General features: G+C 41.2%; 1 protein-coding gene across 2 annotated transcripts in view; it reads right to left on the bottom strand.

The window, feature by feature from the left end:
- CUBN (cubilin) overlaps positions 1–18,437 on the bottom strand; it is a 273,247-nt gene that overhangs the window by 75,602 nt on the left and 179,208 nt on the right. For both annotated transcript variants that reach the window (XM_042945004.1, XM_042945005.1), the window contains 8 exons: positions 14,919–15,065; positions 12,537–12,727; positions 12,196–12,379; positions 8,153–8,327; positions 6,796–6,974; positions 5,127–5,336; positions 4,341–4,481; positions 3,634–3,815 (listed from right to left, as the gene is read on the bottom strand). In XM_042945004.1, coding sequence (XP_042800938.1) covers positions 3,634–3,815; positions 4,341–4,481; positions 5,127–5,336; positions 6,796–6,974; positions 8,153–8,327; positions 12,196–12,379; positions 12,537–12,727; positions 14,919–15,065 — 1,409 coding nt within the window. The remainder of the gene's footprint in view (positions 1–3,633; positions 3,816–4,340; positions 4,482–5,126; positions 5,337–6,795; positions 6,975–8,152; positions 8,328–12,195; positions 12,380–12,536; positions 12,728–14,918; positions 15,066–18,437) is intronic.

Raw genomic sequence — 18,437 nt, forward strand, 5'->3', positions numbered from 1 at the left:
TCCTGCACAGCATGTGAAGATTCTGCTGGTAAGCATCCTAATAACCATTATATTCAATATTTCAACTATGGAAACAATTTCAAAGGGAAATAAGCTGTTGTGTGCATCAAAATTTTAGCAATGGATTGGTTGCTAATTGACTGAAATTCAAGTATTTTTAATATTTTTTATTTTCAGAACTCTCCAAATTTTGTTCAATAGGCATCCATTATATTTATAATCGGAAAAATAGATGAAAATTAGCATGCAAATGAATTATGCCACATTATTACAACTACATGATATATTCATTGACAAGAAAATACATCAAAATATGATATACTGGGAGTGGTTAATTTTTTTTTCTACTTCAACCTTGCCTCTATATGTTCAGTTGTTAATAGGAAGGAAATGTTCCTTTAAAATAACCAAGCTTACAGGCACCTGGGTGGCTCAGTCGGTTAAGCATCCAATTCAGCTCAGGTCATGATCTCATGGTTCACGAGGTTGAGCCCTGCATTGGGTTCTGTGCTGACAGCTCAGAATCTGGAGCCTGCTTTGGATTCTGTGTCTCACTTTCTCTCTGCCCCTCCTCCCACTCTCTCACTCTCTCTCTTTCTGTGTCTCTCCCTCAAAACTAAAATTAAAAAAAATATTAAAAAATAAAATAAGCAAGCTTAGTCCAAAATTCCCTGGCTTTCAGATAGAAGAAAACACCTGGGGCCCCATAATTTTTAATATCTGATAAAACAGATCATTTCAATCCTTCAGGTGTTAGAAGGGATACAGAAGTACTGATGCATAGGGGCACTTGTACCCCAATGTTTATAGCAGCACTCTCAACAATAGCCAAATTATGGAAAGAGCCTAAGTGTCCATCAACTGATGAATGGATAAAGAAATTGTGGTTTATATACACAATGGAGTACTACGTGGCAATGAGAAAGAATGAAATATGGCCCTTTGTAGCAATGTGGATGGGACTGAAGAGTGTGATGCTAAGTGAAATAAGCCATACAGAGAAAGACAGATACCATATGGTTTCACTCTTATGTGGATCCTGAGAAACTTAACAGAAACCCATGGGGGAGGGGAAGGAAAAAAAAAAGAGGTTAGAGTGGGAGAGAGCCAAAGCATAAAAGACTCTTAAAAACTGAGAACAAACTGAGGGCTGATGGGGGGTGGGAGGGAGGGGAGGGTGAGTGATGGGTATTGAGGAAGGCACCTGTTGGGATGAGCACTGGGTGTTGTATGGAAACCAATTCGACAATAAATTTCATATATTTAAAAATAAATAAATAAAGGATTATAGCTAAACTATAAAAAAAAATCCTTCAGGTGGTAGAACCTGGAAGCAAAATTTGAAGCTTGAATATGATCATTTTAGGGCAACACGAAGTATTATAGTAATGTACAAAGATGCTTTGTATTTCTGAATCTACTACCCAACAGGAGACAACTAAATTGAAAACAAAAGTGACTTGTCTTTAAAAAAGGACAATGATAGGGGTGCCTGGGTGACTCAGTCAGTTAAGCATCTGACTTTGGCTCAGGTAATGATCTCACAGTTCATGGGTTCCAGCCCTGCATCGGGCTCTCTGCCGTCAGCACAGAGCCTGCTTTGGATCCTCTGTTCCTTGCTCTCTCCGCCCCTCCCCATCTTGTGCTCTCTCTTCTGTCTCTCTCAAAATAAATAACTAAACTTAAAAAAAAAGGGGGGGGCGCCTGGGTGGCGCAGTCGGTTAAGCGTCCGACTTCAGCCAGGTCACGATCTCGCGGTCTGTGAGTTCGAGCCCCGCGTCAGGCTCTGGGCTGATGGCTCGGAGCCTGGAGCCTGTTTCCGATTCTGTGTCTCTCTCTCTCTGCCCCTCCCCCGTCCATGCTCTGTCTCTCTCTGTCCCAAAAATAAATAAAAAACGTTGAAAAAAAAATTAAAAAAAAAAGTGGGGGGGGGGGGGACAATGATAGTGCTTCTATTCATTCATTCAATAATTATTGTTTCTATTCTGTGCCAGGCACTGGGGACTCCATGGGAATGAAACAGAGGGCACATCCTGATGGAGCTTACATTCTGGCTGGGAGAGCAGACAATAAACAGACAAACAAATAAATGCGGGGGGAATGTCAGTTGGTGTGAAGTGCTGTGAAGGCAAAAATGCAGGGAGCAGGATGGGCCAGGGTGGAATCGATTTAATGTAGGGTCGCAGGGAGCAGGTCGTTTGAAGAGCAGCGAAGAAGAGAGACAGTGAACAGACAGCCGTCGGGGAGATGCAGGCCAGAGGCCGTAGCACAGGTGCAGTGGGTTGTGGAACATTCTAGCACCCAAAAGGAAGCCAGTGGGACTGGATCCTAGTGGGCAGGAGGGGAGTTTGAGAGGAGATGCAGATTCTATAGGGCCAGCTGGGCCAGTGTAATGATCTGGGATCGTCCCCTGGGTGAGAGGAGAGGCCAGTAGAGGATTTTCAAGGAGAGCGGCATGATGTGCTTTACCTTTACACCCGTCACACCAGCTGCTGTGCTGAAAGTGCAGGGAGACAAGGGTGGGACTAGGGAGACAGGCCGGAAGTTATTAAATTACATTTAAGTGAGCCGTGATGGCTGTAGTAGGGGATATGGTGAGAAGGAGTTAGATTCTGGATCTCCTTAAAGATACAGTCAGTGGGGTTGATTACGCATGTAATACAAGGTGTGAGAGAAAGTTCTCCAAGACAGACATCAATGTTTTTGACCTGAGCATCCCCAAGTTTGAAACTGTTATTTGCTGAGATAACAAGGACTGAGGAAAGGTCGAGTTGGGTACAGAAATATATTAATATTAATGTATAATTAATCCTGTATGTGTCTATATGTTTATATGCGTATCTGTCATTTAACAATCTTCATTCCCACTCATGGGTCTCCTTTGTTTTCCTTTGCTAAGGGAAGCTAAGAATGCTGACGGCATATCCCCAAGCATTTGACCTTGGCAGCACTGACCTTGGCAGGCAGCCGTGGTCTTCCAAAGGAGTCACTCAGTACCTCAGGCAGAAAACAGTAACCGTGCAGGACCACTCAATCGCTCAGAACTTTTGGTGGTGGCCCGTTCTGTGACTCTGGTCCCAGTCATCTATGTGCTACCCACAGGCTCAGCTTTTCTCCATTTACCCGTTTTGCCATGTGTAATGATCATTTGCTCTTAAAATTTATCCTGCCTATGACCCTGATGTATTTTGTGACAACAAAGAGCCTCTTAAACAGGTCTTACAAATATCATGGCAGTTTACTGCATTTTTGTTCTATCTAAAATACTGAGAATTGGGGCGCCTGGGTGGCTCAGTCAGTTAAGCATCCGACTTCAACTCAGGTCACGATCTCGCAGTCTGTGAGTTTGAGCCCCGCGTCAGGCTCTGGGCTGATTGCTCAAAGCCTGGAGACTGCTTCGGATTCTGTGCCTCCCTCTCTCTCTGACCCTCCCCCATTCATGCTCTGTCTCTCTCTGTCTCAAAAATAAATAAACGTTAAAAAAAAATTAAAAAAAAGAATACTGAGAATGTGTCTGAGGTACAGTTGCACATATGGGAATATTCCCGACCTACTTTTCTGACTACGATTGATAGGTCATTAAGCTCCTTCAACGATGGAACGTGATATCCCTGACTGCAAGGAGACACTCACTGTCACATGCTCGCTGTTGCAGGATGGATGAACTTCCAGCCTCAGGTTGTTAAACGTCAGGGTGACCCGCCTTCCTTCCTGCACCGTGATCCTCCACTCACAGAGCCGGCCGTGAGGATTTGGGTTCGGGAAGTTGGGAGAAGTGAATGTTCCGGTAGGGCCCTGTAGGTCTCCACCACACTCTGAAGGGGAAGAAACCCAAGAAATCATCTTCCGATCCGATCAAAATGACCCCTTCCACAGGGAGTGTTCTCTAAAATATTTTCTTTAGTATTCCACGGGATACTAAAATTACGGCTTTTATTTTTCACTATGTGTACGTGATGACTTAACAGAGAACGTTGGTATTCACTTCCTATCTCTAATATTTAACATTTAATTCACGTTTCCATGGATGACAGTTCACTGGTAGTATTCTATCATCATGGCCCAAGAAGCATGAGAGACCAACGGCTGTAGTAATCTCAAGAGTCAGAAGATTCAGAAGACTTTTGTAATCACCCAGTTTTTTTCAGATAAAATCTGTGTTTTACCAAAGTATTTCAGAAAGGCCAATTCTGACAACTGTGGGGCTAATGGACTGGCTTTCTTAGGATGAGTATATGTGTGTGTGTGTGTGTGTGTGTATATATATATATATATATATATATATAGTATTACTAATATTATTATATTATCTACTATACTTAACAAATCAGTGAACTTACCTTCCATGCTAGATTCAAACCGTAGTCTAAATCCCGAGGCAGTCAGAGAGCCATCTGTGACAAACCTGACCAAAGCGATATTGCTAGAAGTGTCTATGCTGTCGGGAATGGTGTTTCCACAGTATCTGCCCAATAAATTTCCTGTGAGAGTCAAATAATTAAGTATATACACATTCAGGTGATTGATTTCATTTAACCTCTATTTGAGGTATTCTACAAGTACAAAGAAAATGATAAAACACAAGGCTCTGCCCACGAAGAAATGGTGACCTCTGTTGAGAGGAGGACAAACAGGAATAAAACGAAGATATTCAAGTATGTGGAGACGTGTAACAAAACTGCAACCAGTTAGGGCAAGGCGGTCTCAGCACAACGAGGGAGCTCATTTGGTTAAGGAGATGGTTCCAGTCAACAGAGTGACAAAGTGTCCAACTCCCGTGATTTCTAGGATACACACACACCCTCTCCTCTCCTTAGCCAACAGGATGCCCCTCAAATAACTGCATATGGGCCTGGAAAGTCTCAACAGAAAGAGGATGTCTTCACAATACAGTGCTCTCTCAACGTGATCTATAAAGATAAGCTATATAAGGACACCTGGGGCTCCGGACACCCACTGTTTATGAGGGGGAACCCAGGGAGGGAAAAGTTGGCAGAGGTCCGAGCTGACTGCCCTTCTATGCAAAGAATAGATGCAGTTTGGCCTTTCTTGAGGCAACTTCGGAGGCCGAATGAATACCTGTGAAAATAAACACCCCCAAAAGACAGCAGACGTATTTCACTGACCAGAGGTGTGGTTTTCCCAGATCTCCACAAAGTCTTTTTCACAGCCAGAGGAGTTCTGAAGGTTAAAGTCTTCAAAATGGATGGTGAGGTAGTGTCCCCAGGGACCCTCCAGATGCCACTCACACAGCAAATTGTCTCTATACGGCAGTGTTGGGTATCCGCTGCTTTCGATGACGCCACTTTGCCCTGTCACTCTTCCCCCACACGCGGCTGCAAAAAAAGAACAATATTCTGTTACAGCGTTGTTGTTGTTGCTGTTGTTGTTAATTTAACCAGTGCATTTATAAACTTTCAGATGCCAATTGAATATAAGTTAATGCTTTAAAAATTCTGAGAATGTTTAAGTTAGTGTTTCCCTTATGATTTGAAATCTACTCTTGATGTAAAAAGAAAGGATACCCCAGGTCCAGTCAAATAATGAGAAATGGAAAAGTGAATGGCATATTCTGTAACATCTCATTAATCCTCATGGGACACGATGTAAGAGCTATTAGCTGCAAGAAAGTTTCATTTCAAGGACCCGCTGATGGATTGAGAGGGCCTGCCTACGACTCTGTGTCTGTGATTCTGAAGACTGAGTGCATGCTCCACTAGAAGGGGTGCTGTGATTGATTAGTGATGCCTACCCTGTAATTATCAAGTAAGTGTTTCACTGGAGTAACTGGTATCTCAGGGCCTGGAAAATTCCTACTCAATTCTTTCTTATCAGCTGATGTGACAGTTACATTGAATTATACACAATTTGCCTCAGGCTATAAAACGACCTATGGTGTAGGTTCAATAAGGCTTACAATAAGGCTGTCCAACTTTTGACTCTATTAAGTATGTTTGGTTAGTGTTCAGACCCACCAGGTACTAAATTCTATGTAATTGCGACCCTATTACATTACATCTTCAGTAAGCATGTGTGTTGCTCATTTTTTAAGTAAGCAAATCAAAACACTGAGGAGACATATTTGTTTTTGTTTAGTGACTGATTTGGCACTAGAGACTTAGGGGGAAAACATTTTCCATTAGTGATGACTTCAAAGTTACTGTTCTAAATATAGTTATTTGAATATATATGAATAGTAAAGTGTTCTACTAGTTAAAGTAATACGATAGAGATGTCATGACAAAAGGAAAAAAAGCAAATATTTGATTTAACTGAATATGCTTTCACAAAAAAATTAGGAAAAAATACAAAATATTCAAGTCTACTAAAAAGAGTTTCTTAAAATGGAAAGCAAGGTAAAATTTTAAACTGATAAATGACTTTGTGGTTTCAAACATTTATATTTCTTACTTATTTCTATTAAAATTAGGCAAATACAAAATCTCTAATTTTTTAAAATTTTTAATGAGTTTTTATTTATTTCTTTTTAATTTTTTTAATGTTTACCTATTTTTGAGAGAGAGAGAGAGAGCGAGATAGAGAGCGTGGGGGGTGGGGTGGGTAGCAGAGAGAGAGGGAGACACAGAATCCGAAGCAGGCTCCAGGCTCTGAGCTGTCAGCACAGAGCCTGATGCGGGGCTTGAATTTACAAACCATGAGATCATGACCTGAGCTGAAGTCAGACGCTTAACTGACTAAGCCACCCAGGTGCCCCTAACTTTTAATGAGTTTTTAATATTTTATTATAATTAGTCTGTCATAACTTTCTTACCATGTATAAAAAAATGTTTTTACCTATACCATACTTGATCTTGAACCCCACATGTGTGGGGCTGTTGTCAGATCGGAATCTCAAATACATCACCTCTCCTGAGGACAACTGGCTGTTGGGCAAAGATGTTCCGCAAACCTTGGAAAGTACTCGTGCATTTGAGTCAGCCCCATCACGCAATTCAAGGTAATTGGATGCGCAGCTACGGTGGAAAGAAAACTCCATTTAATATGTAAAGTCAATTGCTTTGACATATTTAAAAAATAAAGACTTCACCAACTTTCTCCAAGAGCATTATTAAATCATCATTTCTGCAGAAGACACGATGACAGTTATTTTAAATCATATGTCACTTCAGAATGCTGCACACTATTTTTCTAATCGTAATACGTTCTTCAGTTAGTAGCTCAAAAAGATGGGTTTTACAGGTGCGACACCAAAGAATATTTACTTATCTTCCTCCATATTCTGTGCTTGTTTTACAAATACAAAAGTCATTCTCAAATTAACCCCCAGGAATTTCAAAAAAACCAAGTACTTTGTTTCACATGATGATGAGACACATGTCACATGACAAAGAAGAACCCTCTCTCTTGACAGCCCTGCCACCCGGGGCTAATGGAGAGTCATAGCCGGAATCTTCCGTGTCCGTAAAAGTGAATATTTACCCAATATGTCTTAAGAAAGTCAGCCAATTAATGCTCACTGACTAGGACAGTGGCATTGTGTCAGGTGCCCATAAATGGTAAGAAAAGCTCTCATACCTAAGTTTTCTTTCATACATATATTCTTGCAAATGTATATACGCGTTTGTTACATGAACAGAAAAATTCAGGTTTTGTCAGCCAGGATAGTTATTCTCTTTGTGTTCAACACAGTAAGGCTTGCTCCCCAGTTTGTAATCCCGTAAGCATTCTCATTAAAGAAAGACTGGGAAATTGGATTGTCCTCGCGTTAGTCCTTTTTCCGACACTGGTGACCTCTAGTGTCACGTAACACAAATGTCCATTTGTTGAACAGGCATTTTATTATTTATGACATTGAGTATGAGGCTGGGAAAATAAATATTCATCTACCAGAGACACTATATTTTTCCTGTGGGAGGAAGAATGGATAACATCAATCTCAAACAGCCATCGTCAGTGTCTCCTGGAGGAAGTGCATGGCGTCAGGAGGAACAATATCTGTGTACATAAGCCACTCAGCTAATGACAGAGTGGCTGGCGGGCAGTGTTTTCAGGCTCGAGGTGTAATGCATGTCCCTTTTCCATCCCTGGATGTTCTACGCTTAGAAAAGAAGAGAAATTATTCTCGAACACGACGGCTGAAGAAAACTAACTCTGAGTAGGAGAAAAATGAAATGGAATTGACTTGACATACCTGGGTGTTTCTTCAATATGGAATTGATCTTCAAACTGCAGCCTTATGAGCTTTCCAGGGGGAGCCGCTATGAGCCACGTGCAATCAGCGTGCTGGGGGTAATTGTCAGGGTGGTTGGGGGAGGTCACATATCCAGCAGAATCCGCATCGTGGATGTAGATATTGCCCCCACAGGCTGTTGAGAAACACAATGAAATCAACCTACAGTCTGGAGAAAGACAATGCAATGCCACTAGCTTCTTCTTCTTCTTTTTTTTTTTTTTTTTCTCTTTTTGCACTGTCTTGTGTCTTTATAGTGGACACTCACTGTCACATTAGTTTCAGGTGTATGACAGTGATCTGACAAGTCTACATGATTTCATTTGTATGTGGAATCTAAAAGACACAAACAAATAAACCAAAAGCAGAAACAGACCCATGAACACAGAGAACAAACCAGGGGTTGCCGAAGGGGAGGGAGTGGGAGGATGGGCAAAATGGATGGAGGGGAGTGGGAGGTACTGACTTCCAGTTATGGCATGAGTAAGTCATGGGGATAAAAGGTACAGCATAGGAAATGCAGTCAATGGTAACAGAAGAACGTTGCATGGAGCAGATAGTAGCTACAGCCTGTGCTGAACACAGCATAACCTCTAGACTTGCCACTATCGTTTTTAAAAGCCTCTTTGGGGTGCCTGGGGGGTTCACTTGGCAAAGTGTCTGACTCTTGACTTTGGCTCAGGTCATGATCCCACAGGGCGTAAGATGGAGTCCCGCCTCGGGCTCTGCGCCGACAGCACGGAGCCTGCTTGGGATTCTCTCTCTCCCTCTCTCTGTGCCCCTTCCTTGCTCTCTCTTGCTCTCTCAAAATCAATTAAAAAACAAACAAACAAAAATAAAGTCTCTTTATCTGTATTTCCAATCTCAACGTCCCTTCCTCGAGAATTATCCTCATTTCCTTTTTTAAGCAAATGACTCTGAATTTGCTATTGAGGGAGCTACCCAGTGTGTCACGTTTTAATTTGCCCAACCGTAAATTCTTGCAGAGAATTTCTCTCTTCATTTTAAAAAAAAAAAATGTTTTTTAATGTTTATTTTTGAGAGACAGAGAGAGATAGAGTGGGAGCAGCGGAGAGAAGGAGACGAGACACAGAATCCGAAGCAGGCTCCAGGCTCCGAGCTGTCAGCATGGAGCCCGATGCGGGGCTCGAACTCAAGAACCGTGAGGTCATGACCTTAGCTGAAGTCGGACGCTTAACCGACGGAGCCACCCAGGAGCCCCAAGAATTTCTCCCTTCCTTAAGGCCAATAAAATGTTGATGGTGCATAGAACATGCAGTAGAACATCATCGAAGCACTAAAACACATTCACCACTTAGATAAGCATGTGAACACACTAGCACTTAGGACTTCCCACTGACCGTGCAGTTGAATAGAAAGAAGCAGAGCTGTGACCTCCATGTTTAAAAGACTAAGCAGATTATATATATATAATATTGCACAGCTCTGTGGGCATTCGCTCATTATATTTCTGCAGGATTTAGATGCATTTCAAAAGCAAGGGACGAGTGGCATAAGAGAATTTGTTAGCCACTTTCTGTAAGAAGATAAATGAGTTTTTAACACTTCTTTTCTAAAAAACCTAGGTATTATGTAAAAATACTTTCCTTTTGTCAATAAGCATTTTTGGGTAATCTCAGCAAACAATCCAGGCCAGAGTGAACTGGGTACTTAAAATGCCAATGAAATGAGCCTACTAAGTTAGCCTCAGATCCCTGATCTGCTAAACGCTATCGGCATTTATTTCTGCTCCCATTCAGTCACTTACGGTCCTATCCTGAATTTTGCCATGCCCTAGAATGCTTTTAGTCTCTGAAATCCTAAATGGCAGATTCCTCTGACTGCCTTCAATACCCTTGCCCTTGGCCCCTCCCTTAGACTCACCTTGCAAAAAAAAGAAACCAATTTCATGACCGCATGCAAGTCAGACAGTTTGTGGAAATCAATGCCAACAAATGTGTGCTCTCCACGCTCGACACGGCCAAGCAACCCTGCTGTCTCACAGAGATATAAAAACCATGTGAGACTTGACTCTATGCCCTAAACCTGTATTCTCCCCTCTTTCTTTAGCCTCAGCATGCCAACTCGTGTTCTCCTTGAGAGTGCAATGGGAGAAATCAGATGGGAACGCCTTCAATTGTTTACCATCCTAAATGAATTCATCTGCGTCGCTGCCTCCTTTATCTTTCTCTGCACACTGTCTTCCTATAGCTCGGGGTCAGTCTCACACTCCACTGTGTCCCCAGGGATCATGCTATGTGGAAGCCTTTCCCTTACCCTGTGCTCACACTCTCTCTCCCTCCTTCTCCCCTCCCGCACCCCTCTCTCCTTGTTCCTTTCTTCTTTCCACTCACCGTGGGCTCGGGTCACTTAAAGTCACTTTCTCTGACCTCACTGCCCTCTTTCCTCCTTCCCCCTTGGTGCCCCTTGTTGCCTCACGGTTGTGTACCCAAGGATCTTTTTGATCTTTGTTTTATATCCACAGCATTTAACCTGGTTGACCACATCTCTCTACATTTCTGTCCCCCAGCTGCTTGGACACGGAGCTCTCCTCCTCCTTTTATACCTCACACCATTCCTCCTTCGGTCCTTGGGTGTCTCTTTCCGGGTGTTTCCCAGAAACTGGAAGTTTGTGTCTCTTAATCCCCATCACCTATTTCACCCATCCCCCCGCCCCCTCCCCTATGGCAACCACCACTTTGTTCTCTGTATTTAAGAGTCTGTTTGTTTGTTTGTTTGCTTGTTTTTTTAGATTCCCCATATAAGTGAAATCAAATGGCATTTGTCTTTCTATGGCTGGCTTATTTCACTTAGCATAATAATCTCTAGGTTTATACATATTGTCACAAATGGCAAGACTTCACTCTGTTTTCATGGCTGAATAATACTTCATTGTGTGTGTGTGTATACATATAGGTGTGTATATATATGTGTGTACATACACACACACAACCCACATCTTCTTTATCCACTCCTCTAGCAATAGACAATAGATTTTGAAATCAAAAGAACTGCAAGTCTAATACTGAGGGCAGAAAGATGGGGAGAAGATAATGGCCATACAATTCTTAGATGAAAAGAGGGCCCACAAAGGAATAAAAGAGTCATAACACCGGCAAATAAACCCTTAGTGAATCTGAATTATCACTAAATTTTGAAATCTGTATTATCCAATTTCGAGAAGCAAAGATTTACTCTCCACTAACATTACTCTTTCTTTTGAAACTAGGCTTATTTACTTATTTATTCAATTAAACATTATATAAAAATAAATGCCATAAAACTAAGTCATTACAGTAGAATTAAATATAATTATAATCAAGTGTAATTAAGTAAAGGTAATTAAGTTAAAGTCCACTGCCATAATGTATAATTAAATGGGTAATAACAGAATCCCAGGAATACATGTTCATTTTAAAAGAAAGCACACAAATTATCATAAAACAATGTAATTATCATTCTTACAATGTTTCTATAACTGAACATAACTTATAGTTAGACATTTTATAATGGCAAGGACTAAGGAATTTCAGAGTATCCTTAACATCAGTTTAATTTATACTCGTGGAGAATTTACTTTGCTCATTCTCTTGATAAGAAGGCTTAGAAAAATCTAAGCCTCATTTTACTTATCTGTAGAATGGGAATGATGTCTTCCTTAAAAAAGTAGTCATGATGAGATAGTTTAATTTATACTCGTGGAGAATTTACTTTGCTCAATCTCTTGATAAGAAGGCTTAGAAAAATCTAAGCCTCATTTTACTTATCTGTAGAATGGGAATGATGTCCTCCTTAAAAAAGTAGTCATGATGAGATAGTGAATGTATCAAGCATATGGTAAATAGTACTTAGGATAGGTAGAGTAGGCAGCTATTCTCATTAAATTATTGATCCTAGTTTAGAAAAGAAAGGCTTACATATTTTTTTCCTTGAATTTATTTAAACAAGGAAAACCAAGAAACCGCAGGAAAAATACAGGCTTTAGTCTCAGTCAAAATGCTTACCTAAACTCTTTGCCTCATATTTGATTTTAAATCCTTGCCCTCCATTACTGCCATCGGAAATAAACTGAACAAACATTTGATTATCAGAGGTGAACAGAGTGGATGAAGGGCGACTGCCACAAAAACGACCATTTCCTCCATGGCTTCCCAAGGGTGGAGAATAGATATCAGGTCCATTTTTTAGCTAGGAACACAAAACAAAATTGCATAAATCCCTTCATCCAGAGAGAGCTGAAAGCACACAAGTCCTATCAATTTATGTCCCAGGAGAGAAGATTCATTTGTTTATTGCAAGAAGTCTGCAAAGATAGTAATGCGAAAAGGTGAGAAGCACCACTCACCACCAAGTAATCGCCCTGGCTGCATGAAGAATCTCCATTTGGAATCTGGAAGGGCTGTTCAAAATGGACAGCAATGGTCAGACCGCTCTGAACCAGGACATGCCACGAGCAGTTGAGGTTGGGACCGTAGGTCTCTGGATACTGAGGTGATGTGATGATCCCCCTGTCTGCATGCAAATATCCACCACAACCTTTCCAAGAAAACAAAGGTATTTTATTTAAGTAACATTTGCAATAAGATTTTTATGTTGCCCTGTTTTTCCTGAAGATTTTTAAAGCACAGGCAATAGAAACGTGGTTTGAAACCAATTGGGACCAAAATATAAGAAGCAATCAGGCCAGCAGGCATTTGTTGAGCACACACGACAGGGTACTCATTTTGTGATTGTTGCTAAGATCAGGACCTAGAAATAAGTAATAGAGGCAAATGATTCACTTTATGAAGCTTACTTTATAGGTGAGTAAGCCATACAATAAATGCACACATAATATGTGGATGGGGATAATTCTACAAAGAAAGGTGAGGGGGAGGGAGAAGGGTACAGCATTGTCTGGGGACGTTAGAGAAGGTCGCGTCGTCACAGAATCACCTCAAGAGAGACCCAGAGAAACGAGGCATCAAGCCAGATGGCGTTGCGAGAGAAGAACATTCTGGTTCAGAAAACGCTTGCTTTAAGGCTGGATGTGTCAGTGGTACATCATGCAAGTCAGAATGAAGGAGACACGGGGACAGATCGCAAAGGAAGCAGGGCTGGGTCAGGCAGGGAAGTGAAAGGACTTATTCTGAGGAACAGAGGAAGATATTCAGGGGTTTGGAGCGTCAGCGTGGCATGACGTGACTTAGATTTTTAAAAGCGTCACTCTGTCTGTAATACCTAGACCGTAAGATGGGGCAGAGAGAAGCAGAGCAGAGTGTCCGGTCGGAGGTGATTGCCTGGGTCCAAGGAGTGATGACAGAGCCTGGACTAAGACAGTACAATGGCTGGGGTCTAGGTATATTGGGAAACTAGAATCATAGTGATTTGTTGATGGTTAGGACGCAAGGTGTGAGAGAAAGAGAAAGATCGAGAATGACATCAAGATTTTTGGCTTATGCAACTAGAAGGATGCCCTTTCCGTCTATTAAGGTTGGAAAGAGTGTGGAATGAGCAGGTTTGGAGGGTGGGAGAAGGTGGGAAGCAAGAGTCGGAGTCCCACGTGTTAAATCGGAAATACTTCTAGATACGCAGCTGTCTAGGATGTAAGTGCGCGCGCGCACATGTACACATATGTACATATATACATGCACACATACATCTGTCATACCTAAGTACATGAGAGAGAGGCTGGGAACAGAAGGAGAGAGTGGAGGGTGGGAGCAGGGATTAATTTGCCAGTTGTCAGGGACTAAACAGCTCAGTGAGGGAGTGCAGTGAGATTACACAACTACTTAATCACAGGTGGAAATTTATCTCAGGTCTGTCTGATTTCAAAGCCCGTTCTTTTAAGCAGCCATGTGACCTGCCTCCCTTGAGTGTGAGGAAGATAATTTATCTTCCATTGCTCCCTACTCTATAAAAGACATATATAATAGTGCAGGAAATATTAGATAAATGTTTAATGTCTATATCGAGAGTCGACTTTAAAATTACACCTCTTTGGTTAAAAACATCAGAGTCTTTCAATGTTCCATTTTCCATGAACTGCTTCTTTAATTTTAACCCAGTTTGGGTTTACTGGATTTATTACTGGACTTCCCATTTTATCAAGTTTTGAAAGTCTCGGTCATACCGCACATGATCGCCTCCCACATATCGTGCACATTCTCTGACTCATCCAATTCATATTTTAAGAGAAACATAGTCTTCCTGCCAACCCTCAGATAAGGGATTTAAACCAAAAGATTTCTGAAGATACCTTCTATATTACTTCCGGTATTTCTTAGATTGAAGAGGACTCTGGCTTATTGTTCCTTTGATGGGTGGTGGGTAAGGGCTGTCTAGTTCTGTTCTAGCTGAAGCCCTCAGATAGGCTGAAAAATTGTTTTAAAGATGTCACCCTTTGTGCCTACCATGAATGCACCTCCTTTTGGGGGGAAGATGCCATGCCCAGGGACCTGAAGGTAAGGAATCCTTCTGTGCAATCCTGGCCACAGTTTTTTGGACCAGGACTCAGTACCTGGCATAAGGATAGCCAGCCAGAAGCTGGGCAGAGACCTGTGTGCTCTCACTTACAATCTCTGTCCTGGCATAGAAAAATAAGCAGAGTATATTAGAGAGAGAGAGAGACAGAGAGAGAGAGAGAGAGAGAGAGACAGAGACAGAGACAGAGACAGAGGGAGAGGGAGAGAGATGATGAGGTGAGATGATATGACATGACATAAAAAATAATGGAACTTAGTACCCTTATGAAAGGATGCATTAAAGCCCGGTCTGGTGACACTGAAGTCAGAGGTGAACCGGATGAACATGTACTCTCCAGTGGACCGGATGGGTCCAGGGATCTCTCTGCCACAGAGAACCGCTAGCTGCTGGGCCTGGATATTGTCTCCTATGCCAAAGAAAGGAAATGTCAAGCGTGAAAATATAATGCCTTCAGAATCTCCTCCACCATCATTTGCAACCCAGACAAAGTGGCTCATATGTTTTTTACAGAACATCGCCATTCCTGGGAGATAATGAGATTCTCAAGTACAAGGACGCTCCAGGGGTTACATCATTCTGGCTCCAGCTCATGATCGAACTGCCTACCTTTCTCTTTACCCTTTATGTTAAAGTCTCCCTTGACAGTTCCCACCGTCTTTCTAAAAACGGGGCAACCGTTCCTCCTGGCACTAAAACCCAAAATCGGAGCACATGAGAGTTAGGAATGACGGAGGACCAGTGCTGACGTGTGTTAGAGACCCTGCTAAATTACTCTGATCACTGAAGGTCCAGTATCTGAAAGAGAAGAAAGATTGGCTTTTAGGCAGCAGATCCTGTACTATCGTGGCAAGGTCATTTGCCAAGAAGTGTGCAACTTTTATATGAACCTCAGCTCCAGAGAGTTTTTTGGTTGTGGCTGTGTTTTTTGTGGGTTTTTAAAACTTCATTTGTTTTATATCGTTTATTCATGTTTCTATTAGACGAACACACATACGTCCACCCGTGGAGGATGAGAAACGTTTCAGCCAGGGTGCCCTCCAAGGAGAGAGGCAAAGGACAACTGGGTCACTTCATGGCTCTTTTCCTTTTTACGACTCTTGAATATAAGCAACATGGAACAAAGCCGCAACCAAAGGCAGGATGGAGCACAGGAGATGATAAAATATTTGGATACCTTGGCTGGGATTTTTTCCCCCCTAAGGCAAATAATTAATAAACTTCAAGCTCATAAAAACCAAAAAATAGAGTACGAGACATGAGGAAATTTTCCCCTGTAAAACAACAATCAGCAAAATTAATCCTTCCGCCATTGATCACCACCTAAAATGCACTAGTATTAACTATTCTAGAAAACCAGGTAGTGTGTGGGATTACAAATGCAATGGTATAGCTATAAATAGGAGACGCTTGAAAGGTATTCTTTGGAGGGTTTGTGACCTCTGAAAATTTTTGGTACTTTATAATTCAAAAGTTTCTCTCTTTAACTCCTTTTGCACGTGTTATTTTGCTACACATTTTGCCCTGAATTGTTTCGGTGGACTTACTCTCTAATTACCAATGTCACAAAATTTGGAAGTTCATGGTATGTTGTTATTTATTTCATAGGTGCAAATTTTCTCTCTCAGTGAGACTGGATAGGATCTACTGATTTGTACTTCTTTTCTAAACTTCACCTCAGACCATGTGATGAAACAGTGCTTATCTCTAAATAATTACTTCACGATCACCTAACTGATGAGTTGGTAGATAACCCAACAACTGTAAGATGGCTTGTTTCTCCCCACAGTATCCATAATAAATACGGAGGTATGTCTAGAGCCTTCCATGACTTCATCATATGGATGGTAGCAGGGATGAATCTGATCTTTAAGGGGAGGGGGAAATCAAAGGTAAACAGCCAGGGCTAGAAGGTAGTCTGGTGATTCTCTTTCTAGTCCAGACTCCTCATTTTAGAGATGTGGCCGCTGGGGCCCAAGATTACAGTAGCTGACATTTATCGAGCAATTATTATTACCACTTTGAGTGCTTTACATACAATATCAGACTTTATCATCACAATAATGCTATTAAGTAGGTATTTTTATTATCCCCATTTTGTAAATTGGAAACAGTCTTAGGAAGGATATACAATTTGCCTGAAGGCATAGAGCATAGAAGTCAACAAGGATTTAACACCCTGGCTAATTAACTCCAGATGCTCAAACTATACTATTATATGATTTCCCTAAGATCACAAAGTACCTTTTATATCTATAAATAGATAAAAGGATTACTGATTTTTGACTTTTTTTCTTTTTTTTTTTTTTGCCTTTTCCCCCCTTTTCACTGTTTTTTTTTTTTTTTTTTTTTAATTTTATCTAGGTCCAATGTAGTTTCATGGAACCTCAATTTTGGGGAATCTTGGTATGTAAAATTTGTTGTTACATAGTCTGGAAAAAACTGATTCAGTCTTGAACCATCACCAGCCTGTAAAATGAATAAACAGGTGGGAGAGTGACTCAGGTCTCCCAGGAAGGCTGCAGGGCCCTCTCTGGGGTGGCCCAAGAATGTTCACAGCCAGCCTTGGACCAAGGGACAAAGGCCCAAGGCCTGTGATGACTGCCCAATTGCACAAGTGGCCTGTAAGTATCATTGGTTGTGGTTAATGGCTTTAGATATTTCCTTCAGGATGGTATATACCCCTGCTACTCGGAAGCAAAAACCTGGCTGAACAAAGAACAAATAATTGAAATCGGACTTGAAATTTTATTCTAAATGTAGACAAACACTGAGCCAATGAACAAAATACCCACCAACCGCCACATAGTAGGCACTCAACAACCACATCTTGAATGAATCAATAAACAAATGAGGAAATAATGAACCTATTCAGCACCAACTCATGTTGTAAATAAAAATCTCTTTGGATAGGTTGCACACCAATTTAAAATATTATCATTGTTTTGGCATAGAAGTCAATCTGCAGAGCTCTCCAAGTTCTATGCCTCAGCAAGAACATTCTATAAAGTGGATATGATGAAACCTATTTCAGAAATATCTCTAATAAAGTAAATTGAAATCTAAATTAAGCAATTCCAAATTCTGCATCTACAAAATGCCAGGGCTTTTGCTGGGGAATTTTGTGTTTATTATGTTCCCTAATACAACAACCTCATGAAGGAGATATCAGCCTCTCTTTCACAGACAATAAAACAGACCTGGAGCCATTTAGCAGTTTAGCAAAAACCACCTCAATAGAAAGTGATTTTTGAAAGAGTAGCCACACTTTACTTCATTAATGCAGTTACCTACTGAAGATGTTTTTTCAAAGTTTCTACTATATTCTGAACACTCAGAATATGTGTGCAAGGACACACTCATTTCATCACATGAGAAGTTTTAAATGTTAACATCCACAGGAATGCCTTGATGTGAGAAAAGACGGCAATTTCTCTGAGCAATGTGCTGGATGATGTTTGATGGAAAAGGGGGGAAAGTTAAGGTTTATCATCTCCTGTTTTGTACGACTGACTTGAGCGTTAGTGTCCAGCCTCTACAGAAGGAAAATCAAGCACCTCTGCCGTTTCCTAACTGCCTTTCACGGAAGTCTAGCGTTGAGGGAATAAGGAAGACACAAGCTTACACGTTAGTAACCTGTGGGCAAAAAGCAAGCACATGTTCGTTTGGTCCAGAAAAGGCTCTGAAGCTTTTTTCATTAATTTCCAAAATTTAACAATTGGGAAATTCATAGAAAATTCTGTATCTTTCACATCTCTTAAAAAAAAAAAAAAAAAGGAAG

This window comes from Panthera leo, chromosome B4 (genome assembly GCF_018350215.1).
Source record: "Panthera leo isolate Ple1 chromosome B4, P.leo_Ple1_pat1.1, whole genome shotgun sequence".
Lineage (NCBI taxonomy): Eukaryota > Metazoa > Chordata > Mammalia > Carnivora > Felidae > Panthera > Panthera leo.